Source organism: Suillus subaureus (genome assembly GCF_016647635.1).
Source record: "Suillus subaureus strain MN1 chromosome Unknown BJ212scaffold_6, whole genome shotgun sequence".
Classification (NCBI taxonomy): domain Eukaryota; kingdom Fungi; phylum Basidiomycota; class Agaricomycetes; order Boletales; family Suillaceae; genus Suillus; species Suillus subaureus.
The window spans coordinates 1248015-1274975 of record NW_024538562.1 but is presented as its reverse complement, the minus strand read 5'-3'; the positions used below and the strand labels follow the sequence as shown (position 1 = coordinate 1274975).

The window sequence follows — 26961 nt, the reverse complement described above, 5'->3', positions numbered from 1 at the left end:
ACAGGAACAGTACAAGAACGAACACCGTGAGGTGAGTTTCTCGTGGCAGTGCTGGAAAAGTATGCGATTATGTTTATGAAGACAGCTTCTGAGAGGTTGCGGTGTTCGAAGCATAATAGCCTGAGTCTGCCTGACGCATCGCCCTCGTCCGCAGCATTTTCGCCTGCTGTGTAGTTCTAGATGTCCATCATGCGGTGTGCCTGGAATAAACTCATGATATTGATTGCGTCTGGCAGGAGTAGTCTACCTTCGGAGGGACTAGGTGGCACCACCCGATTCTTCCTTTATAATTCTTCGGGGGAATTGGCTGTGAACAAAATGAAGGAATTGATCTGTAGTGGGCAGTTGATAATATCGATAAGGAGGGGCAGTACTTGATGATGTGATACGCAGTGGCAGCGTGGTAAGTAAGGAAGCAGAGCGGATAAGCGCCTACATGACGTGGTTTATAAATGGGCAGAAATCCAACTCACGACACATAGGATTGACGACTACGCTGGTGAGGTCCACAGAGTACGCTCCTCATCAAATTCAAACGTCACTGACCGTCTATCTTCTTGTTTAGTGATATGTCAGGATTGCGCGATGTAGCAAAAAAAGCATATCTCACTGTGAGAGGGCGCGCGACGCCGGCGCAGACAACCCAGCCCGCGCCAATACAAACGATGCGAGTGCACACGAAGAAAGTGTTGGCAGTCGCCTTCTTCAAAGACGGTCGACGGATTGTCACTGCTTCAGAGGATAAAACCCTGCGAATCTGGGACGTGGAGAAAGGTGCATTGGTGGGAGGGCCATTCGAGGGACACAGTGACTGTGTAATTTCAGTCGCTGTATCCCCAGATGATAGGCGAATTGCGAGTGGTGGGAGAGATAGAGCTATGATCATCTGGGACGTCGATAGCAAGCAGATGCTATTCGATCCACTGGTAAAGCATACAGACTGGGTTGAGTCGGTGTGTTTCTCCCCTGACGGAAAGAGACTCGCAAGCGGGTCACATGATAGAAGAGTTATTATATGGGATGCGGAGACTGGCGCTGTCCTCTCAACACCTTGGGTTCAGGGTTGGAACCGTTGGCTGTACTGTGTCGCCTTCAGCCCAGACGGGCTAAAATTAGCATCCGGCGGATATGGTACCGTTTGGGTTTGGAGAACCTCTAACGCCCAGCTTCTTCTCACGATCAACACTCACCAAGATTTCATTCAAAGCGTCGTGTGGACGCCCGATGGCAAGCAACTTGTCTCTGCATCACATGACAAAACAATCAAGTTTTGGAACTCTTCGGATGGGATCCAAATTGGTCAACCTTGCACCGGTCACACTTCTTCTATCAAGTCACTTGCCATTTCTTTTGATGGCTCTTTCATTGCAACCGCCTCAGACCAGAAGACTGTACAACTGTGGAGCACAAAGTCACACAAGCAGATAGGGAAGCCACTCAAACACACCGCACGTGTTTGCTGCGTCGCCATTTCACCCAACGGAGAACTGCTCGTGAGTGGAGATTGGGAAGGGAATGTTCAGCTCTGGTCCATCGAGAACACACTTTCCGCAGCATTCGGGACCGAATCCTCATATTATTTCTTCTTTGCGCATCGCAGTAAGGGGAAGCTTGAACGAAACCTCTATACGGAGGCCCTTTCGGACGCGGAAAAGGTCCGGACGATATCCGTCGTTATTTTAACATTTGTGATGATGTTGATAGGTCATTGAGCTCAACCCTTCGTCTTATCTCGGATACGAATTGAAGCATGCAGCTCTTCATGGAGCACAGCACTATGCTGATGCGTTCGAGGCCTTCAAGATAATGTCCTCCAAGTTGGACAATCATGATACTTCCGACGTACAAATGCAAAGTAGGCCCAATTGATTACTAATGCATCGATGTGATGATAATGAACTCATTCTCCAGAGCTGCATCAGAAATATATCAGTGCATCTGAAGTACTGGAAGCTGCTGTTCGACAGGCCATTCATCCTCAACTGGAAAACTCCCCACTTCGTCTAATCAACACCTCCACTGGATGTTTGTGCAATCGAGATGCGCAGATCAACGCATTCATTGAAAGCACAGAGTACAACGAACTTTTGTATTCATCAGTCATGCAAGGGCCTGCTCCAAACGGAGCCCGTCAAAGAAGCGGTCGCGAAGTACTTCAGTTGGGTCATGTTATCCCATAGATGGGAAACCAAGGAGCCGCTACTGCACGACATTCAGGACAGGGACATATACGACTTAGATCCGGTCGGAACTGTGGTGAAGTTGCAGAAGTTCTGCAAAGTCGCTCGCAATGCGGGGTATCGCTGGGCGTGGAGCGATACGTGCTGTATCGACCAGAACAACAATGTTGAGCTCCAGCAATCAGTCAACTCCATGTTCGTCTGGTATCACTACTCAGCGCTCACCATCATCTACCTATCCGATGTTCCTCCTTCGTCAAAGCCTGGCGCGCTCGCAAACAGCAAGTGGAACGCACGAGGATGGACCGTTCAGGAGTTCCTCGCTCCTAGAATTGTTCTCTTCTACCAAGCAGACTGGACCCTATATCTCAATATACGTTCACGCAACCACAAGCAGTCTGGCAGAATCATGAAGGAGTTGGAGCGTTCAACTGGCATAAATGCGCGGGCCCTCGTCGACTTCCGTCCAGGGACAAGAGATGCCCGAGAAAAACTCCGATGGGCATCAACCCGTGTCACTACGTTGCAGGAAGACATCGCGTATTCGCTGTTTGGGATCTTCGGCGTCCACCTTCCTGTAATATACGGAGAAAAAAGACAAAGCGCGCTCGGACGTCTCTTACAGGAGATCATAGCTCATTCGGGCGACATCACGGCCCTTGATTGGGTCGGACAATCGTCCAACTTCAACAGTTGTCTCCCAGCCGAGATTTCCTCATACAAGGCTCCGCCATATACGCCACCATCTCTATCTGAACACGACATGCAGAAACTGGTCTCCACGCTGCGGAACAATGTGGCTGTGAAGTCGGCTTCGAAACTGTATACAACTCTTGAGAACCTCAGCGTTCCTCGTTTTGCGAATGCCAGACTGCAATTGCCTTGCATCGCATTTGCTCTCACAGAAGTCAGGCGGAGGCCCAGTCAAGACGGGGCTGGATATTTTGCGTATGAAGTCAAGGCAAACGGGCTGCAAGACCTGCTGATCACAACGGAAGACAAGCTTGCTCAATTCTCGCCTGCAAGACGTACTCGGCAGAAATTTTTACTTGTCCGTCCGTGGAATCGGTATGATCTCGGGTTGGTTAACTTTGCAGACGAGACCCAGAGCGTCGAAGATTGGCCCGAGCTCCAATCTCTGTCAGATCATACGCTTGGCGGTTATCCTGGATACCGCAAGCCGGCTACGCGAGAGTTGAGGTTGATCGTTCGCCTCGCACAGCCTTTTAGCGCACTTTTGCTAGCGCAGCAGTGGGGTGGGGAGTACAAGAGAATTGCTTCGGATAACAATATCATCGCGCAAGTTAGAGACATGGTTTCTGTTGATGACATGACGGACATCAGGATGCTGGAGATATTGTAGCTGCGAAGAACAGGATCTTTTTATTTCATACTTTAACAACATCTCCACGCGCATGAATAGCACCCCTATAATTTTGCATTGTATTATATGTCGTCTCGTATAGAAACAAGTTGATCCCCAAGTCAGTTGTCCTAGGGAAGAGAAAACTCCGGTGCAAGCGCTTTCTAGGACTCCGCTGTTTGCCCATCTAGATGCCCCTTCCAGGGTGTCGAGGGGAAGAACTAAGGAAAGAGGGAAAGGCTCCCATCTTGAATGCAGTGTATGGTTCAACGGAAGAAGGAACAAAGGTCGAATGCAATGCTGACAGTGAGAAATAGCTCGCATGCTTCAGACGCATCGAGATCAAACAAATCATTTATGCAAACAGCTGTATTACAACCAAGAGGGGTGGCAGGACGTTTTCGTGGGCGCGTACCGGATGCGGGGGCGTTCTCCTTATCACCCTCCTGTCCCGCCTGCCAGCGCCCTTTCGCAATGCGGGAGGCGCTATGTTTGAGCTCAGTCAGCTTGATACCCATCCAGACCACCGCCGGCAAGGTGACACCAGACGCTCTATGCCCGGGCACGGAGTACTCCTCACGCTCATCGAGAATGTGGTCGACCATGTTGTACCTCCAGACAGCATCGACGAATACGACTGGTGTCCTGCGGGTTGACTTTCCAGGTTCAGGAGGGAGAGTATGGTGACAAAGAGCACATTTGAGGGAACGTTCCGACAAGGTTCTTGGAGCCTGACTCCGCAAATCCATACTTAAAGGTGTGCTGGTAGATACACTTCGTCTCCCAGACTGGAGGGCCGCTGGTAGGGACTTTGATAGTGATAGAACACTCCGGTCGTCCAGAGCGGCCGCAAAAACCGCAAGGAAGCACATTGCCGACCTCGAGTAGATGTATTAAGAATTAATTAACCGTAGTCATAGAAGAAAAAATACACCGGTTCCTTCAAACTGACATTCTCTGGTGTGTTGCTTGATGCACGCAGAATGTGCTGGCCAATATGTGAGCGCATATCGGCAACCTTCGCTTCACAGAGTGGGCAAACGACGATCCGCTCGCCTTCGGACGCTGTAAGCAAATTACATGCTTCGACGGAGATAACAGCAGGTGTACCTAAGAAGTATTGTCAGCTAAATTCAAATTAATACAAAAAAAACGTACCATCAAAGAGTTGGTAAGGGAATGCTTTGGCGTCTGAAGGAGTGATACAAGCAATAGACTTGAGAGGGGCTTTTGCTTCGACTGCCTTCATCCACAAGAGCTCGCATGCCGCTTGAAGGGTACCATGTGACACTTGCCAAGTACTTTGCCCCCCTTGAATCTCCGAAAAATCGTCGTTATTGATATCTTCGCGAAGTCGAATAGAGGTGGGCTCAGCATTGATTGGTTCGACGAGGAAGCTGGGCACGCTGACGATCACGATACGTTCCGTAGACCCTGTTGTTCCTGGGATAGCGGACCGGGCTTTGATGTATCCTCCATTCCAGAGGAACGATAGGCACTCAGATCGCGATAACAAAATCATTAAGGCGAGTTATCTGCACTAGTGCTGGAAAAGTATGCGACTGTTCACAGCTTCTGAGAGGTTGCCGCGGCCATTCTCGAAACATGATGTATGACAGCCTGACGCATCACTCTCGTCCACAGCATTTTCGACTGTCTGCGTAGCTCCGAACTTCCGGATGTCCATGTACTTGGAATGAACTCGTCATATTATTGCGTCTGGTAGGAGTAGTCTACTGAGGGACAAAGTGGTACCACTTGATAGGAATCAAGATTCTGGGATGATTGGCAAGCTTATTTCTTCCATTTTCATTCTGTGGGGAAATTCTTAGGGATTTGCTGTGAACAGAATTCGATCGTGAAGGAATTGATTACGATGGGCGTTTATGGATAGTAATGGAAGCCACAGCAGGATTACAAAATCAACGGTTTGCCGCGTTACGAGCGCAGTGGTCCTGGCTTCCACAACGGAGGCACTGCTGGAAGGAGAAAAATGAGATCCCCGGTGTAGCAACGTGGTATGAGGCAAACGATATAAAGAGCCTACATGATGAATTGGGTCATAGGCAGACATCTAATTCTGCTCACGACCCCTCGCTACACATAAGATCGGCGACTGTACCACAGAGCATACCCCTTGTCAACTTCAAACGCTACTGACAGTCAATCTCCCTGTATAGCGATATTTCATGATTACGCGTTAAAGGATATCATACTGCAAGAATGTATGCGACATCGGTGCCAACACAAAGGATGCGAGTGCACGCGAAGGCAGTGTCGGCAGTCGCGTTCTTCAAAGACGGTCGACGGGTCGTCACTGCTTCAAAGGATAAAACCCTGCGAATCTGGAACGTGGAGAAAATAGAATTGGTGGGAGGGCCATTCGAGGGACACAGTGACTATGTGGATTCGGTCGCTGTATCACCAGACGATAGGCAAATCGCGAGCGGCGGAGGAGATGGAGTCATCATCATCTGGGACGTCGATAGCAAGCAGAAAGTACTCGTGGTGAGGCATGAAGATAGGGTTAAATCACTATGTTTCTCCCCAGACGGCAAGAGACTCGCAAGCGGTTCATTGGACGGAACAGTTATTATATGGGATGCAAAGACTGGCACTGTCCTTTCAACACTCGTTCAGGGTCCCGGTCATCCGTCTTCGGTGTTCTGTGTTGCCTTCAGCCCCGATGGGCTAAAATTGGCATCTGGCACACGGCGCTACATTCGAGTTTGGAGCACCGATAACGCCGATCTTCTGTTTGACATTGACGCTCACGACGATTGGGTTCAAAACGTTGTGTGGTCGCCTGACGGCCAGCAACTTGTCTCTGCATCACATGACACAACAATCAAGTTTTGGGACTCCTCAAATGGAACCCAGATCGGACAACCTTGCACCAGTCACAATTCCTCCATCGCGTCACTTGCCATCTCTTCCGATGGCTTTTTCATTGCCATCGCCTCGCACAACAATACTGTGCAAATGTGGAGCACAAAGTCACACCAGCAGATAGGACAGGCATTGGAGCACACCGCGTTGGTTATCTTTGTTGCCATTTCTCCCAACGGAGAGTTACTCGCGAGTGGAGACTCTGCTGGAAATCTTCAGCTCTGGTCCATCGAGAATGCAGTTTCCGCAGCATTCGGGATGAAGTCTTCATACAGTGCCTACTTTGCGTACTGCAGTAAAGTGAAGCTTGGACGAAATCTCTATTCGGAGGCCCTTTCGCATGCTGAAAAGGTACAAACGATATCCATCACTAATTTGACAAATCTGACGATGTGCGCAGGTCATTGAGCTCAATCCTTCGTCTTATATCGGTTACGAATTAAAGCATGCAGCGCTCCACGGAGCACAGCGCCATGATGATGCATTCAAAGCATTCACAATCATGCTCTCCAAGTTGGATAATGCACTTGACCCACAAATACGACGTAAGCCTCAACCAACTCAAGCGCGGACTTGAAGATGACTTACTTTTTTTGCAGAGCTACGCCAGCAATACATCAGTCCATCTGAAGTAGAAGATGCTATTCGACGAGCTATTGACGCCCAACTGGACAACGCTCCATTTCGTCTAATCAACACCTCTACTGGACGTTTGTGCGATCGAGGTGAACAGATCAACGCATTCGCGGAGAGTACAGAGTACAAAGAGCTTTTGCATTCATTTGAAATACATGCGCCCCTCCAAACAGGGCTCATCAAAGGGGCGGTCACGAAGTACTTCGGTTGGGTCATGTTGTCCCATAGATGGGAAAGGAAGGAGTTGGGGCTGCACGACATTCAGGACAAGGTCATATACGCCTTAGATCCGGTCGGAACCGTTATGAAGTTGCAAAAGTTCTGCAAAGTCGCTCGTGACGCAGGGCATCGTTGGGCGTGGAGCGATACATGCTGCATCGACCAGAACAACCATGTTGAGGTCCAGCAATCAGTCAACTCCATGTTCACCTGGTATCACTACTCAGCGCTCACCATCGTCTACCTATCCGATGTTCTTCCTTCATCAAAGTCTTGCGCGCTTGCAAACAGCATTTGGAACACGCGAGGATGGACCGTTCAGGAGTTCCTCGCTCCTAAAATTATTCTCTTCTACCAAGCAGACTGGACCCTATATCTCGACGACCGCTCATGCAACCACAAGGAGTCTGTCGCTATCATGGGGGAGTTAGAGGATTCAACTGGCATAAATGCGCGGGCGCTTGTCGACTTCCATCCAGGGACAAGGGATGCCCGAGAGAAACTTCGATGGGCGTCAAACCGTGACACCACGAGGGAGGAAGACATCGCCTACTCTTTGTTTGGCATCTTTGATGTCAACCTTCCTGTTATATACGGAGAGAAAAGACAAAAGGCGCTCGGACGACTCTTGCAGGAGATCATAGCGCATTCGGGCGACATCACAGCCCTTGATTGGGTGGGACAATCGTCCAACTTTAACAGTTGTCTCCCAGCCGAGATTTACTCATACAATGCTTTGCCATGCACGCTACCACCTCTATCCGAAGACGAGATGCAGATATCAGTCTCCAGACTGCGAAACATTGTGGCTGGGGAGCCGGCTTCGAAATTGTACACCACTCTTGAGAACCTCAGCGTTCCTCGTTTTTCAAACGCCAGATTGCAATTGCCTTGCATCGCATTTCCTCTCACAGAAGTCAGGCGGAGGCCTGGTCAAGACGGGGCCACATGTTTTAGTTATGATGTGAAGGCAGCCGGGCTACAAGACCTGCTAGTCAGAACGGAAGACAGGCTTGTTCAATTCTCGCCTACAAGACGTACTCGGCAGACATTCTTGCTCGTCCGTCCGTGGAATCGGTATGATCTTGGGCTGATTAACTTTGCAGACCAGGCGCAGAGCGTAGAAGATTGGTCCGAACTTCGGTCTCTGTCAGATCATACGTTTAATGGCCACTTTGGACACGACGAACTGGCTACGCGGGAGTTGAGGTTGATCGTTCGCCTCGCACAACCTTTTGGCGCACTTCTGCTAGCGCAGCAGTGGGGTGGAGAGTATAAGAGAATTGCTTCGGATAACAATATCATCGCGCAAGTTAGGGACATGGCTTCTGTTGGTGACATGATGGACGTCAGGATGCTGGAGATATTGTAGCTGTGAAGAACGGAATCTTTTTGTTTCATACTATGACAACACCTCCGTATGAACGGTACCTCTAGAATTTTGTTGGTATTGGTCTCGCTATTGTATCATACATTGTCTCGTTTACAACAAGCTAATCCCCAAATCAGACGTCCTAGGGAAGAGGGGCCGAAAGCTCCAGCACAAGCGCTTTCTAGAACTTCGCTGTTTGCCGGGCTAGTGTTGCCGCCGAGGCGAGTCGAGGTGGAAAATACTGATAAATCGACACAGTTCGGACTAACGAGTTAAAACGATTTGTACCTCGTTCACCTCACGGTTTGGAAACGAGTTCGGAGTAATACGGTAGCCCAACCAATGAGAAGCTAGGGAATCTGCATGATGACGACGACAATTATTGCAAGTTGCTAGTATACGAGCAGCAGGTATACTAATTATGATCAATGTCCCTTGCATTCTGAAGCAACTCGTCAAGCTCGCGAAGATTTCCAACAGCCATTAACTTGTCGACTGCTCTGGGAGTCATAGATCCAGATATTGTGTAGTCCCGCTCGTCAGCCACCAGGTCCTCTGAAATTAAGGCGGACCTGCTTCAAATGAACTTCAGGACTTGTAGTGCTTCAAGTGTGGTCGGAGATAAATTACTGCGCCGTAGAGTGCAGGTCTCTTTGCTGGATGAAAACATGTGCTCGGAAGGCACAGATGAAACTTGAACAAGCAGGACGTCCATAGCGACGCGGAATAGAAGCGGAAATGTACGTTCTTTTTGCTAACATGATACCTGTTAATCTTATGAATTGCAGACAAAAATATATCACATACCTCCCAGAAACGAACGATATCTGTTGTGCGTTCAGCTGCTTAAAGTATGCGATTGCGTCAGCACGACGCATCGTTCTCGTCAGCATTTTCGACTGCCTGTGTGGTTCATGCCAGATGTACTTGGAGTGAACTCATCATATTGATCGAGTCTGGTAAGAGTAGTCTACCTGGCGGACGAAGTGTTACCACTTGATAGGAACTAAGATTTGTGATATTCGGCAAGCGCATTATTTCCATTATGATGTTTCGTGGAAATTGTAAGGGATTTGCTGTGAACAAGATGAAGGAATTCCCTATGACGGGCGTTTACGGACAGAGGTAATGAATCTGATGGAAGGAGCGAAATGAGATCCACGCTGTAGCAACGTGGTATGCAGTAAACGTTGTATAAAGAGCCTACGTGATTTAGATTATGGGCAGACATCCAATTTGACTCGCGACCTCTCACCACACATAAGATCAACGACTTAACCACAGGGTACGCTCCTCGTCAACTTGAAACGTTACTGACCGTCCATCTTCCTGTCTAGCGACATGTCAGGATTGCTCGATGTAGCACAAAAAGCATATCTTACTGTGAGAGAGCGCGCAACTCCGAAGAGGACCCAATCGGCGCAAACAACTCAGTCAGCGCAGGCAACCCAGCTGGCGCCAACACAAACGGTGCGAGTGCACACGAAGAATGCGTTGGCAGTCGCGTTCTTCAAAGACGGTCGACGGGTCGTCACTGCTTCAGAAGATAAAACCCTGCGAATTTGGGACGTGGAAAAAAGAGCATTGGTGGGAGGGCCATTCGAGGGACACAGTGACTGTGTGATTTCAGTCGCTGTATCACCAGACGATAGGCGAATTGCAAGTGGTGGAGGAGATAGAACCATCATCATCTGGGACGTCGATAGCAAGCAGATGGTATTCAAACCGCTGGTGAAGCATAGAGGCCGGGTTCGGTCGGTATGTTTCTCTCCCGATGGCAAGAGACTCGCAAGTGGGGCATATGATGAAAAAGTTATGATTTGGGATGCGGAGACTGGCGCTGTTCTCTCAACGCTTTGGTGTAGGAGCCCGGTGAACTGTGTCGCCTTCAGCCCCAATGGGCTAAAATTAGCATCCAGCGGAGCGTTTGGTACCATTCGGATTTGGAGCACCGATAACGCCGAGCTTCTTCTCAAGATTGACGCTCACCAAGATTTCGTTCAAAGTGTTGTGTGGTCGCCCGATGGCCAGCAACTTGTCTCTGCATCACATGGCAAAACAATCAAGTTTTGGGACTCGTTGAATGGGACCCAGATCGGTCTACCTTACACCGGTCACACTTCCTACATCCGCTCACTAGCCGTTTCTTCTGATGGCTGCTTCATTGCATCTGCCTCACAAGATAAGACTGTGCGCCTGTGGGATACAAAATCACAACAGCAGATAGGACAGCCACTCAAGCACACCGTACATGTTTCCTGCGTCGCCATTTCTCCCAACGGAGACCTGCTCGCGATTGGGGACAATGATGGGAATCTTCAGCTCTGGTCCATCGAAAACTTTCCGCAGCATTCGAGATGGGTTCCTCATACTTTGCACATTGCAGTAAGGTGAAGTTGGGCCTAAAGCTTTATGCGGAGGCCCTTTCGGATGCGGAAAAGGTGCAGACGATATCTATTATCGATTTGATAATTTTGATGATGTTCGCAGGTCATTGAGATCAACCCTTCGTCTTATCTCGGGTACGAACTAATGCATGCAGCGCTTCGTACAGCACAGCGCTATCATGCATTCGAGGCCTTCACAACAATGCTCTTCAAGTTGGACAATACATCCGACTCACAGATACGACGTAAGCCCCAAAGAACTCAAGCGCCGACCTGAACATGACTTACTAATTTTTGCAGAGCTGTGCCAGCGATACGTCAGTTCATCTGAAGTAGAAAATGCTATTCGATAAGCCATTCACGCTTAAACTGGAAAACGCCTCACGTTGTCTAATCAACACATCTACTGGACGTTTGTGTAATAGAGATGCGCAGATCAACGCATTCACGGAGAGTACATGGTACGAAGAGCTTTTGTATTCATCGGAGTGCGTGGACCCCTCCAAACGGAACTCATCAAAGAAGCGGTCGCGAAGTACTTCAGTTGGGTCATGTTATCCCATAGGTGGGAAAGGAAGGAGCCGCTCTTGCACGACATTCAGGGCAGGGGCATATATGACCTGGATCCGGTCGGAACCATTGTGAAGTTGCAGATGTTCTGCAAAGTCGCTCGTGGCTCAGGTCATCGCTGGGCGTGGAGTGACACGTGCTGCATCGACCAGAACAACAATGTGGAGCTCGGAGCATCAGTCAACTCGATGTTCATCTGGTATCACCACTCAGCGCTCACCATCGTCTACCTATCCGATGTTCTTCCTTTGTCAGAATCTGGTGCGCTCGCAAATAGCATTTGGAACACGCGAGGATGGACAGTTCAGGAGTTCCTCGCTCCTAAAATTGTTCTCTTCTACCAAGCAGATTGGTCCCTATATCTCGACGACCGCTCACGCAACCACAAGGAATCTATCAGTATCATGAGCGAGTTAGAGCGTTCAACTGGCATAAATGCGCGGGCGCTCGTTGCCTTCCGCCCAGGGATGAGAGATGCCCGAGAGAAACTCCAATAGGCATCAACGCGTGTCACCACGTTGCAGGAAGACATCGCATATTCGCTGTTTGGGATCTTCGGTGTCCACCTGCCTGTGATCTACGGAGAAAAAAGATAGAATGCGCTCGGACGTCTCTTACAGGAGATCATAGCTCATTCGGGCGACATCACAGCCCTTGATTGTGTCGGACAATCGTTCGACTTCAATAGTTGTCTCCCAGCTGAGATTTCTTCATACAAGGCTCCGCCGTATATGCTACCATCTCTATCTGAACACGACATGCAGAATTTAATCTCCACGCTGCGAAACAATGTGGCTGTGAAGTCGGCTTACGAAGCTGTATACCACTCTTGAAAACCTCAGCGTTCCTCGTTTTGCGAATGCCAGACTACAATTGCCTTGCATCGCATTTCCTCTCACAGAAGTCAGGCGGAGGCCTAGTCAAGACGGGGCTAGATGTTTCACGTATGAAGTCAAGGCGAACGGGCTACAAGACTTGTTGGTCACAACGGAGGACAGGCTAGTTCAATTCTCGCCTGCCAGGCGTACCCAGCAGACATTCTTGCTCGTCCGTCCGTGGTATCGATATGATCTCGGGCTGGTTAACTTTGCAGACGAGACTCAAAGCGCAGAAGATTGGCCCGAGCTTCGGTCTCCGTCAGATGATATACCCGGCAGCTATCTTGGATACAACGAGCCGGCTTCGCGAGAACTGAGCTTAATCGTTCGCCTCGGACAGCCCTTTGGCGCACTTTTGCTAGCGCAGCAGTGGGGTGGGGAGTATAAGAGAATCGCTTTGGATAACAATATTATCGCGCAAGTTGGGGATATGGCTTCTGTTGACGACATGATGGACGTCAGGATGCTGGAGATATTGTAGCTACGAAGAATGGGACATTTTCATTTCATACCTTGACAATACTTCCACATGAATTGTATCACTAGAACTTTGCATCGTATTGGTCTCACAAGCTAGTCCCACAATCAGACGTCGAATGCGTAGGTCGAAACTGGCGAGAACCGAACTGTGACCGAGAATGTCAAAGTGAAAGAGAATGACAGGGATAATGACAAGGAGCAACTTGAACGCTCCTTGGACCACTACTTCCATAGGTCAGTCCACTCATAAATAACAGACTTTGAATAGAAAAAACGTTATGGACATCAAGCTCATGTGATTCCATTCTCTGATCATTCGCATCACATCCGCATCCACAAAACTTCCCTCACCGCCCTATTCTTCCTAGTCCTCGATCCCATCTTGCAGTAGATGATTCAACAGAAGTAGGAAAAAAGGTCGAACGCAATGCTGGTGAGAAATGGCTCGCATGTTTCAGACACATCCGAGTCAACAGAATCAATGCGGCATGTGTAGCGTAATAAGAGATGTACAATATTTGCGTGAGACTTTTGAAACAGACTCCTCTTGAGTCTTGACCGCGTCTCTCAACTATGGTGCGCTCAATTTACTCCATCCCACCATAACCCCTCCAACTCATTCACATCCAGTCCTCCCGTATCGAACTCCTCAATGCTGGTCTTCTTCGCAGCGATGGTCGCAGACCTTATGAACTACGAACAATAGCCATCAACTTCGAAGCACAGGGAACAGCAGATGGCAGTGTCACCTACTCACATGGCCTCACCCAAGTCCGAGTCTCAGTCCTTGGCCCACACGAAGCAAAACCAGGAACAAGACGCGAAACATTCCATGATCGCGCAATACTAAACGTCGAAGTCCAACTCGCCCCTTTTGGCGTCGGTGAACGAAGAAGAAGAGGCAGAGGCGACAAGTAAATCTTATCTACGCGCACTTTATTTTATCGTTAATACATACACTTAGGCGCCTCCTCGAACTCGCAGCATCAATAAAAAGCACATTCGAACCTGTCGTCCAAACTCATCTCTACCCTCGCAGCACAATCGACATCTTCATCCACGTTCTCCAGCTCGACGGCGGCCTCCTCCCCGCTTGCATAAACGCCTCCACCCTCGCCCTAGCGACCGCAGGTATCCCCCTCTTCGACTTTGTCTGTGCTATCAGCGGAGGCGTGCACGGCACCCAACCATTACTCGATCTAACCACAGTCGAAGAAAACGATGTGCCGAGTGTGGTGGTGGGCGTTATGCCTCGTACAGGACGCGTGACGCTCGTCCAGATGGAGACCAGGTTGCATATGGATCGCTTTGAGGAGGTGTTTAGAGTTGCATGTGATGCGGGCAAGGTACTTTGGAGTGAGATGAGGGGTGCGCTCAAGGAACAGACAGGTGACTTGGTGGATAAACTTGAGGCTGGGCCTGGGATGGTTGTGGTGAAGGAGACTGAGGAGATGTAGGATGCCCACTACTGTAGAGATACGCACTTAGCTTCGACGTCATCCGGCTTCGAAGATTCGAAGATGGGTGTGACCTGTGACACTTCAGCTTTGAACTGTCACCAACTGCCAGCCGCTGTCAGTGCCTCAATTTATCAATGATCGCCAAGCTTGCGTTAGGGAGCACTCCGTATTCACTTATCTGGCGATATGTCAGGCTTCAGGCACTAGACGAGGTTGAGCCACCATTTGCACATGCTGCGGATGTTGAGCTTGATCCTTGTGGTATTCCTGTTGATGCGATTCTACTTAGGGTCAGTCCCTCGCAGCTATGGTACTGATGGTTCTGGCAATCTGCTGGCTTGCAATGAGGCAGAAAGTTATGATCAAGAGCTTACAGCTTCTGCCACCGAGGGTGATGAAGAGATTTTTGGTCGTGGAAAGCGCAGACACATGGAAAATACTCAGTACAAATTTTTTTGGAAACATTTAGGCGTTTTTTTTCACGTTTTACCGTATGTCAGTGTTTCAGATAACGTACGTGGCAGGGGGGATTTGTAGTTCGCCATTAGTCAGCGATCATACCTTCAAGCTTGCACCCTTTCAACATCCATTATCCTAGCTAGCAACTCCGGTTATGTACGAAAACTTCTAGTTGGTACCGGTCCGGTAAATTGAAGCAACACGCTCTCTTACTCCATCGATCATCATTATGACGAGCAACACCAGTGCTAGCGTCCCAGATGTTCAGTCTGAGTTCAAGGTCGTGTCGATCTTCGACACAGACTTGTACAAGGCATGTATCGTAGTAGCACTATCATCATCACAAATACTTATTGATCCGGTTGCGCAGTTCACGATGCAACAGGCTATTTTCGAATACTATCCTAATGCAAAAGTCGTATATCGATTCACGCATCGTGACAAACACCGCCAGTTCTCTAGAGCATGTATAGAGAATTTTCGAGAAGCACTGAGCGGTTCGTGTCTTTCCGACTATCCCATTCTACTATCATTGATCTAGCATATTCAGGTTTCGCCGATGTACAACTAACACATGACGAACGCGTCTGGCTCCAAGATAAATGCAAGTATTTCAAGCCTGCGTACCTCGATTATCTCCAGTCTTATAGGTTCAAACCCGAACAAGTGATTATATGCCCTTCAAGTTATTTGGGCTGTACTCATCCATTGATGCGTACTCGTAGATTTTTGTCACATTTCTCCCGTCTTCTGATGACCCTGATATGGGCAGCGTCAAGATCGAAGCGAGAGGCTTGTGGCTGGAGACAGTTTTATGGGAGGTCCCACTCATGGCATGTCTTTGCGAGATGTATTTTCGGTATGTGGATCAGGATTGGGATTATACCGGGCAAGAAGGTGAGCCAACTCCTTTCTCGGTTCTTGATTCTTTCGTGTTACTGAGTACGGGTATACGTCAGAACAAGCCATGTATAAAGCTACATCCCTCTTAGACGCGCGATGTACGTTCAGTGAATTCGGGACGCGGCGCAGGCGGTCGTTCGTCACGCAGGATTTGGTAGTGAGAGGGATTATAAAGGCGAGGGATGCGCATGAGTGGAAGGAGGGTTTTTTTGGAACTAGTAATGTATGCAATCATCGGTGATCCCCATTTGGTTTTTTTTTGACGCAGATGGGCAGGTCTACCTGGCTATGCGATACAACCTCAACGTGATAGGCACGATCGCTCAGTACGTCGCAGTTCCTGTTATTTTCATGACTTGTAACTTACAATTTTTAGCGAGTGGTTCATGGGCGCAAGTTTTCCTCACTTGATGATAAACATCCTCTGATCAAAGATATACTTAGATCGCAGCGTTGGGCGATTACAGAGATGCTGCTGGGACAGCTCTAGATCTCTGGTCAAACCTCTACGGAGACAATCTTTCAGTAACGCTCACGGATACATTCTCCACTGAAGTATTTTATCGGGTGCGTATATCGACTTTGAACGTCTCTTATTTCCATCTTCCCTTTTGGTGTCTTTTTATTATGTATATAGGAATTCGACAATAAACGCGCCAACCAATGGAAAGTCTTGCGTCAAGATTCGGGAGACCCAAAAGAATTCGCGCCGAGGGCTAAGCGAATGTACGAAGAGCGCAGGGATCGATTATAAACAGAAAGCTATCATCTTTAGCGACGGGTTGGATTTCAAGAAGACGAAGGAGTTGAATGAGCAGTGTCAGCTGCTTGGGTTCAAGTGTACGTCGTCACCTTATTTTTGGTTCTTAGTTGCGTTTCGTGGTCTAATCGCACGTGCAGGTTCGTTTGGTATTGGGACTTGGCTGACAAACGACTTTAAGAAGAAGAGCAGTGGGTATGAGGAACAGAGCAAGGCGCTAAATATTGTGATTAAACTTGGGTCGATTGATGGGAAAGAGTGTGTTAAGATTAGCGATGAGATTACAAAGGTGGGATGTGTCGTGATTCTCGGTTTTGTTTTGTCATTAATGGCCATTTGTGTTTATTTTTGCAGAATACGGGAGTTCCGGAAGTTGTGGCAAAGGTTAAAGAGATATACCAGATATCGGCCTCATAGACCCATTGTAGACCAGCAGTTGCGCGAGTGACGGTATTTTCGTGAATGACAATCTAAATCGATGGTGTCTTGAGCTGCCTTCTTACTCCGTGTATTAGAATGACTGTAGCATGCTAAACCATTTATGTCTAAACAACGTAACGAGCCCTGACCACCAGGTAGTATTAAAGGGATGATTCCGGACAGCCCCAGCATTCAAATTGTGATTATTATAAAAAACAGCTTATACCCAATTGTCAACGCTGCAGCGCCAGAACCAGTGAAAGAAATATCATTGAGGCGAGTTCCCCACACAAGTGCTGGAGAGGTATCCGATTGTGTTTATGAAGACAACTTTTGAGAAGTTGCCATACTCAAAACATGATAGCCTGGGCCCTGATGCATCAGTCATTCAGGGTGTTTTCGTCTGCCTGTGTAATTCGGGCTGGATATCCATGGTCTTTGCTGTGAATAAAATGAATGAATCAAATATGACGGGCATCTATGGACAGAGGATGACTCGAGTCTTGAATGGAAGGAGCGAAATGAGATGCACACTGTAGCAACGTGATGTGGAGTAAACGATATATAAAGAGCCTACATGAATTGGGTTATGGGCAGGCATCTAATTCTGTTCACGACCTCTCACCACACTGACTTCATCACAGAGTATGCTCCTCGTCAATTTCGGAGGCTACTGACAGTTTATCTCCCTGTCATCATTCATGTCAGGATTGCGCTATAAAGGAGATCGCACTGTGAGAAGGCACGTGACAACGGCGCAGACAATTCAGCTAGCGCCAATACCAACGATGTGAATGGACACGAAGAAAGTGACTGCATTCGCGTTCTTCAAAGACGGTCGGCGGATCGTAACTGCTTCAGAGAATGAAACCCTGCGAATCTGGGACGTGGAGAAAAGAACATTGGTGGGAGGACCATTTGAGGGACACAGAAACGACGTGACATCAATCGCTGTATCACCAGACGATAGACAAATTGCGAGTGGTGGGAGAGGTAGAGCCATCATCATCTGGGACGTCAATAGCAAGCAGATGGCATTCGATCCACTGGGTCGAGTCGGTGTGTTTCTCCCTCAATGGAAAGAGACTGACAATGGGACATGTGATGCAAGAGTTATTATATGGGACGCGGAGACTGGCGCTGTCCTCTCAACACTCGGGGTTGGGAGTGCGATGTATTGTGTCGCCTTCAGCCCAGATGGGCTAAAATTAGCATCCGGAACATGGCGTAACATTCAGGTCTGGAGCACCGACAACGCTGAGCCTCTTCTCTGGATCCACGCTCACCAAGATTTCGTTCAAAGCGTTGTGTGGTCGCCTGACGGTCAGCAAATTGTCTCTGCCTCATATGACAGGACAATCAAGTTTTGGGACTCGTCGACTAGGACTCAGATCGGTCAACCTTGCACCGGTCACACTTCCTACGTCCACTCACTTGCCATTTCTTCTGATGGCTTCTTCATTGCCACTGCCTCGAGCGACAATACTGTGCGCCTGTGGAACACAAAGCCACACCAGCAGATAGGACAGGCACTCGAACACACCAAACGTGTTTACTGCGTCGCCATTTCTCCCAACGGAGATCTGCTCGCGAGTGGGGACAATGATGGGAGTCTTCAGCTCTGGTCCATCGAGAACACACTTTCCGCAGCATTCGAGATGGGCTCTTCATACTTTATGCGTCGCAGTAAGGTGAAGTTGGGCCTAAAGCTCTATGTGGAGGCCCTTTCGGACGCAGAGAAGGTGCAGACGATATCCATCATTGATTTGATAATTGTGATGATGTTCGTAGGTCATTGAACTCAATCCTTCGTCTCATCTTGGATACGAATTGAAGCATGCAGCGCTTCGTGGAGCACATCGCTATGATGATGCATTCGAGGCCTTCACAATCATGCTCTCTAAGTTGGATGATGCACCCGACCCACAGATACGACGTAAGCCCCAAACAATTTAAATGTCGATTTGAAGATGGCTGACAATTTTTCAGAGCTACGCCAGCAATACGTCAGTCAATCTGAAGTAGAATATGCCATTCGACGAGCTATTCACACTCAACTGAAAAACGCTCCCCTTCGTCTAATTAACACTACTGGACGTTTGTGCAATCGAGAGGCGCAGATCGACGCATTCACGGAGAGTACAGCGTACAAAGAGCTTTTGCATTCGCTGGTGATACACGCGCCCCTCCAAACAGAGTTCATTAAAGAAGCGGTCGCGAAGTACGTCGGTTAGGTCATGTTGTCCCATAGGTGGGAAAGGAAAGAGCCGCTGCTGTACGATATTCAGGGCAAGGACATATACGAATTGGATCCGGTCGGAACCGTGGCGAAGTTGCAGAAGTTCTGCGGAGTCGCTCGTGACGCGGGGCATCGTTGGGCGTGGAGTGATACGTGCTGCATCGAGCAGAACAACAATGTTGAGCTCGGAGAATCAGTTAACTCCATGTTCATCTGGTATCACTACTCAGCGCTCACCATCGTCTATCTATCGGATGTTCCTCCTTCGTCAGAGTCTGGTGCACTCGCAAATAGCATTTGGAACACACGAGGATGGACCGTTCAGGAGTTCCTCGCTCCTAAAATTGTTCTCTTCTACCAAGCAGATTGGTTCCTATATCTCGACGACCGCTCACGCAACCACAAGGAATCTATCAGTATCATGAGCGAGTTGGAGCGTTCAACTGGTATAAATGCGCGGGCGCTCGTTGCCTTCCGCCCAGGGATGAGAGATGCCCGAGAGAAACTGCGATGGGCGTCAAACCGTGACACCACGAGGGAAGAAGACATTGCCTACTCTTTGTTTGGCATATTTGATGTCAGCCTTCCTGTAATCTACGGAGAGAAAAGACAAAAGGCGCTCGGACGACTGTTGCAGTACATCATAGCGCATTCGGGTGACATCACAGCCCTTGATTGGGTGGGTCAATCGTCCAACTTCAACAGTTGTCTCCCAGCCGAGATTTCCTCATACAAGGCTCCGTCGTGCACGCTGCCATCTCTATCTGAACACGACATGGAGGTATCGGTCTCCACGTTGCGAAACAATATTGTGGTTGTGGAGTCGGCTTCGAAATTGTATACCCTTCTTGAGAATCTCAGCTTTCTTCGTTTTGCAGACACCAGACTGCAATTGCCTTGCATCGCATTTCCTCTCACAGAAGTCAGGCGGAGGCCTGTTCAAGACGGGGCCAGATGTTTCACTTATGACATCAAGGCAAACGGGCTACACGACCTGCTAGTGACAACGAAAGACAAGCTAGCTCAATTCTCGCCAGCAAGGCGTACTCGGCAGACATTCTTGCTCGTCCGTCCGTGGAATCGGTATGATCTCGAGTTGGTCGACTTTACAGACGAGACGCAGAGCGTGGACGATTGGCCCGATGAGCCTGGAGATGTTGAGCTGGTTACCAGAGAGTTGAAGCTGTTAGTTCGCCTCGGACAGCCTTTTGGCGCACTTTTACTGGCGCAACAGCGTGGTGGGGAGTATAAGAGAATCGCTTCGGATAATAGAATCATCGCGCAAGTTAGAGACATCGCCTCTGCTGTTGAGATGATGGACATCAGGACACCGGAGATATTATAGTTGCGGGACATTTTCATTTCAATGATTTCATACCTTGACAACACTACATGAATAGTCTTATCCCTAGAATTTTGCATCGCATCAAACTCGATATCGTATCATATATTGGCTCGTATACGAACAAGCTAATTCCTAAATCAGACGTCTAGAAAGGAGATTCTAAGCGCCTGCAGAGGAGCTTCCTAAAACTGCGCTCGTTCAGATTCGTCCACAGCAATTCTCACTTTGGACGCGCCAACCAATGGAAAGCTCTGCGTCAAGACGCAACTATGAATTGTCCTGCATTAGAATTACTATTGCATGCTAGACCGTCCCTGTCAAAGAAACGTAACGAGGATTGCTTCCGTCTCTTGCAAGTCTACTCCAGAGCAGATAGGTACGACGTCGACAGTTAGGGGCCCACTAACTCTACCGTCGCTAGTCTCGTACGTCTGACCTCCCCAAGTCAGATTGACCGTATCGGAGGCATACCTAGTGTGGATAGCTTTAGCATCCAGGCCGCAACGATTATGAAATCAGTTCATACCCAATTTCTAGCGTCTTTACACTCATATTATTAGCAGTATATCCGGAACCCGTGAAAGAGAAATCGATGTGAGTCGAGTTCCTTGCGCCAGCGTCGGAAAAGTACGCGATCAAGTTTATGAAGATGGCTTTTGAGAGGATGCCATGCTCATAAAATGCATAGCCTGCCACATTATCCTCGTCGATGGAGATTTCGACTGCCTGCGTGGTTCCAGATGACCCGATAGCCTCTGCGGCGATGATGGCTGTGTAGTATGCTGGTTGTACGTGTGGGGCTAGCGGTGTAATTGGGGAACCGTCGAGGATTGAGTAGTTAAGCGTCGTGGGTTGAATCTATGAATAAGAGGGTTAAGTGACGCTGCATTGACTCAGATGAGTACTGACCAAATTGTACTTGTAGCCAATGCCGTCGTGGAAGTGTAGGCGACTGATGCCGACTTGTGTGGCATACAGGCTGTAGTCAAGTAACCAGAGGGCGGCGCCCGCTGTATTGCTGACATCTAGTAAAAAAGGACGATCATATGTAAGTGAGTTGCGACTTCTGTCCATGCTATCGACCTTACTAGGTGCACCGTGGCAACTCATACCTATGAGCAAGTCAGTAAGTCTAGCGCTGTGTAACAAGTCTCAGACAATAGCTTACTATTCGTCTCCCCGAGGATGTAGTCCAGCCCCTTGGCCAAAGTTGCTTCGACATCAGGGCTAAACGCGGATATATTGCCACGGATATAGCTCTTGGTCATTAAATCCTGCAGCACAGATCCGCCGCCAGTACAGAATGAGCCGCTGTAATGGTGCTGCGAAATGCTAACCACGGGAGTCAATATTCAGCACGCTATCCAGTTTCTAGAGCTGTGTTTGACATACGTCTCGATTAGTTGACCTGCAGGAGATTCAAGGATGCCCAGATTAAATATAGCTTGCGGAGAGAACCCGCTAAGATTGTTATGAGAAGACGCAGCAAAAGCGGCTCCAATTAATTTTGTGTATGATAACTCGGAGAGGTTGGCTGTTGTCGATACGTTATATGCAAATTCCTCCCACCTTCGTACTGGTCAGCACTGATGAGGACGTCATTGCCGCGAACTTACTCAGACACATATTCTTGTACACTCCAGCTACTGTTACGGCCCTGATTGCTGTAGTAGAGATCAGCTTCGTTGCCAACTTCGATGAACTTCAGAGTGATGTTTTTCTCCACGACAGCAGGGGAAGAAAATGCGTTCATGAGGGCAACAGTTTCGAGATAGGCTGCAGTGAGGTTGTATTCCCTCAAGTTCACGCCCCAGTGAACTTGCGTACCTGAAAATAAAGCGAGTTAGTCGCTCGAGTGTCCCGGAAATTAGATTACCATTTGGAAGATGATATATAATATCATAGAAGCCTTGGCCAACAGTGATATTAGTGGCTTCCGGGTATGGCGTGATTGTGCTCGAAGGAGGGAAAATATCTTCTTCGTACTAGGCACCAGTTAAACACACGAATAAACACACGAATCATTTCAACATGGAAAAAAAATTACCTCGATGTTGTAGCTGAAATCAGTGTGGTCCTCCGAGTCAGCACCTATTCTCACGAAGGGAGGAGTATACGTGATTTGGACAAAGTTATCAAGGACGTTGTTAAAGAACGTATTCGGTTCTGTTGTCCCTGCCCAATCGATCCATCTGTCTTGCTCGATTGAAAGCGAAACGAGGTTTCCCATGAGTGATGCTGCCCCCGAGGGCGCAGTAAGAGGGATTGCGACCTCTATTGCCGAGACAATTGGAGCGATGAGCGTGATGCGGGCAGCCCACATTATAGATCGCGGCATAGGGGGCATCTTTTCGGTTCTGGTGCAAGCCTGGAGTACAACTGCGAGAACCTATTATATACGGTTGGAGGAGGGGGATGAGTCATGGCCAAAATCACGATCCGATGGGCCGTCCTCATACTGAGCCTCATGACCGATGAGATGTCGTGCGCATGTGTAGAATATTTGTACATGTGAATCATGAATCATATATCACGATGGAGGGCGTGACGTACGCGAGACTTCGAAGTCCATTAAATTAGCGGGTTTTCTCCGAGAGCATTTCGAGGGGATCATGAGATCACGTCACAGTACTAGTCAGAGAGAGGAAGGGCAATAATGCGCCGCGTTCAAGGTTGCTACATACCAAGCTTTGCAACTGAAGGATTAGATTAAAGATGGCATTCAACAGCGTGTCACGATCAGTGACAACACCAGGGAGTCCTCAAAATTGTATGGCTCCGGAGGAATCGCGAGCTGTAAAGGTGTACAACTTTGAGTTTCAGGAACCACGTATAAGTATATCAGGTGGCCGATAATATTTGGTTGAAGGAATTGTCATTGTTTCAACTTCACGAACCTACCATTGACAGGACTTGGATGGTCCAAAATATGGTCGGCGTGGTAAGAGACAGACTTTGACACATAGCAAGGCCTGTCAAAACTCCGCCGGACTGTTCCGCCACGGGCATTCTATCTGACACCTGAGGTATCACCACCAACTGCCCGAAACCTATGGTAGAGCCCTAAAATGGTTGAGGTGTAGACTAGCCCTGAGAAAAATTTATTATATGGTTTTCGCACTATCTCTGTGAGAGGTTTCGTGTAGAGCTGTGTGAGAGCTGGGAAACAGGCCTATAAGCGGTGATGTGGCTGAAGAAAGAAATTACACTAAAATTTAAAACGTAGTCTCTCTGATTCAAACTCAAGCACTCACCATTGACCAACACACATACTTCACACGCACAGCCCGTTAGGTCATAAGCCCTTGTATTTGGTACGTGTCGATTTATATATGACAACCGGCAGGTCATCTCATCACAAATTTCGCTAAGTCTTTGTGCCAAGTCCTAATCAGTCTCTACCATCTAGCAATTATTGTAGTGTAACACATATTTTGCAGAAAGCAGTTCTTGTGAAATTCACATTCTATATAATGTATTTGTGTTCACACTGCTTAGGTAAACAGAACCAAGTGTATTTTGTGTAGAATACAGATGCTAGTCCAGCAAACCTAGAGTTCATTATAGAGTTCTCGGACAGGATGTTCACACAAGCTTTTTCATAGGTATACCATAGGTTTGATACTTAGATCTATGGACAAGCCCTGGATCAGACCAAATATGCACTATAACCAATCTATTACCCAGGTGGGAAAAAAAACCTTTGATAAGCATTGGATCTATGGGCTTTACAGCATTATTTATTTATTTATGTACTAAGTCTCTATTCAAACTTCCACCTGTTGCCAAGGTGTTACAAATGGTTTTCGCACTATCTCTCTACAGCCCAATGTGGCAGTTGGTGGTGTAGGATGGGATCTGTCTGCAGGATAGATTGGCATCATGTCCACAGAAATATTTTGCATTTGTGATAGAATCTGTACTGTAATGGTATTGGATATCAAATTTTACATATGTTTGTGATATGACATTTGGGCAAATTAGGGAGACAATATCCTACATCTGATGGCATCTTGTATCCAAACTTTGAAATAAAATATGTTTTACTCTAAGATATGTGCCATATATAGAGTTTAAGCATGAATATGGTGGCTGATCAATTTTCATCACAAATTTTAAATATGAACCCCATACATATTTGGTATGGAGCTTTGTTTTCACAGGTAATCTGTGAGGCAATTTCAATGACTGTGACTGCACATTGACATGGTCCATGCACTGCTGTGCTTACATGGCTTCAAGCCCCTCTCTTGATGTATATCTGGGCACCTGCACTCAGGTAAACTGCATCTTTTCTGCTTTACCACTGTGAAGCAGAAAATTTTCGCTAATTTGAACTTGCTTCTGTTAAGAACCATGCTCAAGGGAGAGAGAGAGACTGACTCAGAGGGGCTTGGCCTCAACTCGTATGCTGTGCCCCTTACCCGAGTATGTGCCCTTCATTTCAGAGGAAGTCTGATGATGGTCCGATGAAGTCCGGAGGACTTCTGGAGGCTGGCTACCCTGGTGGAGAGTGCGGGAGGACTTCCAGAGGAGTGTGGGAAATGTCTGGAGGAGTGCAGGAGAGTTCCGGAGGAATGCAGGAAGTGCTCAGGAGAGTTCCTACTGCAAGGTAATATTTCTACAGGAAAACATGATGGAAGGATAGGAGGTCCAGAGGACAGGAGGACAGGATGTCCGGAGGTCTGGAGTATGGAGGGCAGGAGGTCCAGAGGTATGGAGGACAGGACATGGAGGTATGGAGGACGGAACATCCAAAGGACAGGATGCCCGGAGGTATGAGGGACAGGAGGTCCAGAGGTACAGAAGACAGGAGGTCCAGAGGTCTGGAAGGAATAGGGGCTACATTGGACGAAGTCTGATGTAGAAGCAAACAGAGGTAGACTACCCTAAGGTAGAGTTGGAGGGACAGGAAGTGGACCTAAGTCCAGAAAGAGGGCAAGTGCCAGAAAGGCAAGACTCTAGCCCAGGGAAGCAATCCCTAGACTTGGGACAGAGACATAGGGGACAAATCTGAAGGTCTGGAATTCTGGCCTAGGGAATCCATCCCTAGGCCTTTATGGAAAAGGACAAGACTCAGATGGACTGAAGTCTGGAAGAAGATTGGGCAAGTAGAACAGGATCTAAGATGATATTCAGACTGAGGACTCTACTGTAGTTGTACAGGGGTTATATACTAGAGGCTATCTGAGAGGATCAGTAAGCAAAGGAGTAAGGCTATGTACGAGCATGCAGAAACACATTGGTAAGTAAGACAGAACATAAGTAAATGAACTCAGAGATGAAACTAGTACAAGGATCAATCAGCAAGACAGAAATAGAGATAACCGAGAACTGGAAAGGTGGAGATGCCTAAATGGGGATAGGTGCAGGATCTCAGATGGAGGGTGGGAATAGGTCCAGAGATAGTAACAGTTAATATCTGAAGGTCTGGAGATCTGGAGATCTGGAAGGCAGGGCAGAAACAGGACTGAGATATGTGAGGTGGTGGATGTATTCCAGAATCTGAGAGGAGGTAAAGTCCGGATGTCTTGCTAGATGGAATGTGTGTAGGGTGGACAGGATAGGGGATCCAGGAATGAGTCAGATATGGGGTCCGGAAATAGGTCTGGAAAGCGTGGGAATATGATGGGATCTATGTTTGGCATACAGGATATGACAGCTTCCCTCATTCCATCATTACATTCAACTTTGTATGGATCCTAAATCATGGCTTTCTCATACTCAGACTAGTAGTAACTCATGGTCTCTTTCTAAACAACCTTCAGCAGAACAAAGCCCCTCTCCATGGAAAAATACCTTCAATTCTGATTGTTTGAGCTTGGTAGGGGGTTATAGACAAGGAACTCTCACCAAGATGAATGCCATCTTTGAAATCTTTAAGTGAGCATCATATGTCAACAGGAGTGAGTTTGGAGGGTGATCAGTCACTGAGCTCATCGGTCCTTATCACTGGATGCTCAACTCCTTTGAAAAGGAAGTTGTCCAAATTGGAGAACAAGATTGTGAGAATGAAGAAGCTTCAAAAGATGGAAAAGAATTGTGAGGAGACAATGATAGTGCGGAGCTGTCCATCAACTCAGACTCCAAAGAGAACTCTGAGTCAGAGGTTGATGAACCATTGCATAAAAAGCAATGAAGATTTAAACTTGACCTCTCAAACCTCACATGTTATGAACTAGGATAGTATAACGACAGCAACTCGATAAGAGTGACGGCTGAAGTTATGGTCTAAACCTTGCAAATACAAGGGTCTTTAAAGACAAGACAAAGAGAGTGTCTTTGTCTTGAATATTGGTCACAATGTCTTAAGATTGGAGGTCTTAAGTGAAGGAATGTTCAGGTGAAAACCTAGTAGATTAAAGTAAAGAACTACTAAGTACATTGTCGACTATATATAT

The 26961-nt window shown here is 47.9% G+C and overlaps 8 protein-coding genes across 8 annotated transcripts; 6 read left to right on the top strand and 2 right to left on the bottom strand.

Moving 5' to 3' along the window:
• Positions 1 to 569: 569 nt before the first annotated feature.
• BJ212DRAFT_1477793 (WD40-repeat-containing domain protein) lies at positions 570 to 3543 on the top strand (the record flags this gene model as incomplete). Its single annotated transcript, XM_041339606.1, has 4 exons — positions 570 to 1655; positions 1705 to 1855; positions 1912 to 2150; positions 2218 to 3543. The coding sequence occupies 4 exons, from the start codon at positions 570 to 572 to the stop codon at positions 3541 to 3543; spliced, it is 2802 nt and encodes a 933-aa protein (XP_041196694.1).
• A 266-nt stretch (positions 3544 to 3809) lies between these two features.
• Positions 3810 to 5065, bottom strand: BJ212DRAFT_1477792 (uncharacterized protein; the record flags this gene model as incomplete). Its single annotated transcript, XM_041339605.1, has 3 exons — positions 3810 to 4422; positions 4476 to 4653; positions 4702 to 5065. The coding sequence occupies 3 exons, from the start codon at positions 5063 to 5065 to the stop codon at positions 3810 to 3812; spliced, it is 1155 nt and encodes a 384-aa protein (XP_041196693.1).
• A 731-nt stretch (positions 5066 to 5796) lies between these two features.
• On the top strand, positions 5797 to 8659 carry BJ212DRAFT_1477791 (WD40-repeat-containing domain protein; the record flags this gene model as incomplete). The annotated part of the gene is made up of 3 exons (XM_041339604.1): positions 5797 to 6783; positions 6833 to 6977; positions 7032 to 8659. 3 exons carry the CDS (start codon positions 5797 to 5799, stop codon positions 8657 to 8659), a joined length of 2760 nt encoding a protein of 919 aa, XP_041196692.1.
• Positions 8660 to 10000: 1341 nt separating this feature from the next.
• Positions 10001 to 12138, top strand: BJ212DRAFT_1575090 (WD40-repeat-containing domain protein; the record flags this gene model as incomplete). Its single annotated transcript, XM_041342125.1, has 5 exons — positions 10001 to 10986; positions 11046 to 11100; positions 11150 to 11291; positions 11347 to 11378; positions 11472 to 12138. The coding sequence occupies 5 exons, from the start codon at positions 10001 to 10003 to the stop codon at positions 12111 to 12113; spliced, it is 1857 nt and encodes a 618-aa protein (XP_041196691.1). The 3' UTR covers positions 12114 to 12138.
• A 1045-nt stretch (positions 12139 to 13183) lies between these two features.
• BJ212DRAFT_1334676 (ribosomal protein S5 domain 2-type protein) lies at positions 13184 to 14513 on the top strand. Its single transcript, XM_041334885.1, has 3 exons — positions 13184 to 13550; positions 13605 to 13888; positions 13939 to 14513. Exons 1-3 carry the CDS (start codon positions 13548 to 13550, stop codon positions 14429 to 14431), a joined length of 780 nt encoding a protein of 259 aa, XP_041196690.1. The 5' UTR covers positions 13184 to 13547; the 3' UTR covers positions 14432 to 14513.
• A 609-nt stretch (positions 14514 to 15122) lies between these two features.
• BJ212DRAFT_1477788 (nicotinate phosphoribosyltransferase) lies at positions 15123 to 16973 on the top strand (the record flags this gene model as incomplete). The annotated part of the gene is made up of 11 exons (XM_041339603.1): positions 15123 to 15390; positions 15444 to 15559; positions 15619 to 15790; positions 15853 to 16019; positions 16073 to 16122; positions 16173 to 16192; positions 16248 to 16363; positions 16434 to 16522; positions 16572 to 16636; positions 16697 to 16845; positions 16911 to 16973. 11 exons carry the CDS (start codon positions 15123 to 15125, stop codon positions 16971 to 16973), a joined length of 1275 nt encoding a protein of 424 aa, XP_041196689.1.
• Positions 16974 to 17770: 797 nt separating this feature from the next.
• BJ212DRAFT_1477787 (WD40-repeat-containing domain protein) lies at positions 17771 to 20560 on the top strand (the record flags this gene model as incomplete). The annotated part of the gene is made up of 4 exons (XM_041339602.1): positions 17771 to 18718; positions 18768 to 18912; positions 18966 to 19197; positions 19228 to 20560. The coding sequence occupies 4 exons, from the start codon at positions 17771 to 17773 to the stop codon at positions 20558 to 20560; spliced, it is 2658 nt and encodes an 885-aa protein (XP_041196688.1).
• Positions 20398 to 23160, bottom strand: BJ212DRAFT_1334653 (glycoside hydrolase family 79 protein). Its single transcript, XM_041334884.1, has 10 exons — positions 23099 to 23160; positions 22608 to 23030; positions 22437 to 22545; positions 22177 to 22387; positions 21953 to 22129; positions 21729 to 21892; positions 21649 to 21672; positions 21470 to 21585; positions 21087 to 21418; positions 20398 to 21031 (listed from the first exon to the last, which is right to left on the bottom strand). Exons 2-10 carry the CDS (start codon positions 22905 to 22907, stop codon positions 20878 to 20880), a joined length of 1587 nt encoding a protein of 528 aa, XP_041196687.1. The 5' UTR covers positions 22908 to 23030; positions 23099 to 23160; the 3' UTR covers positions 20398 to 20877.
• Between the last annotated feature and the right edge of the window lie 3801 nt (positions 23161 to 26961).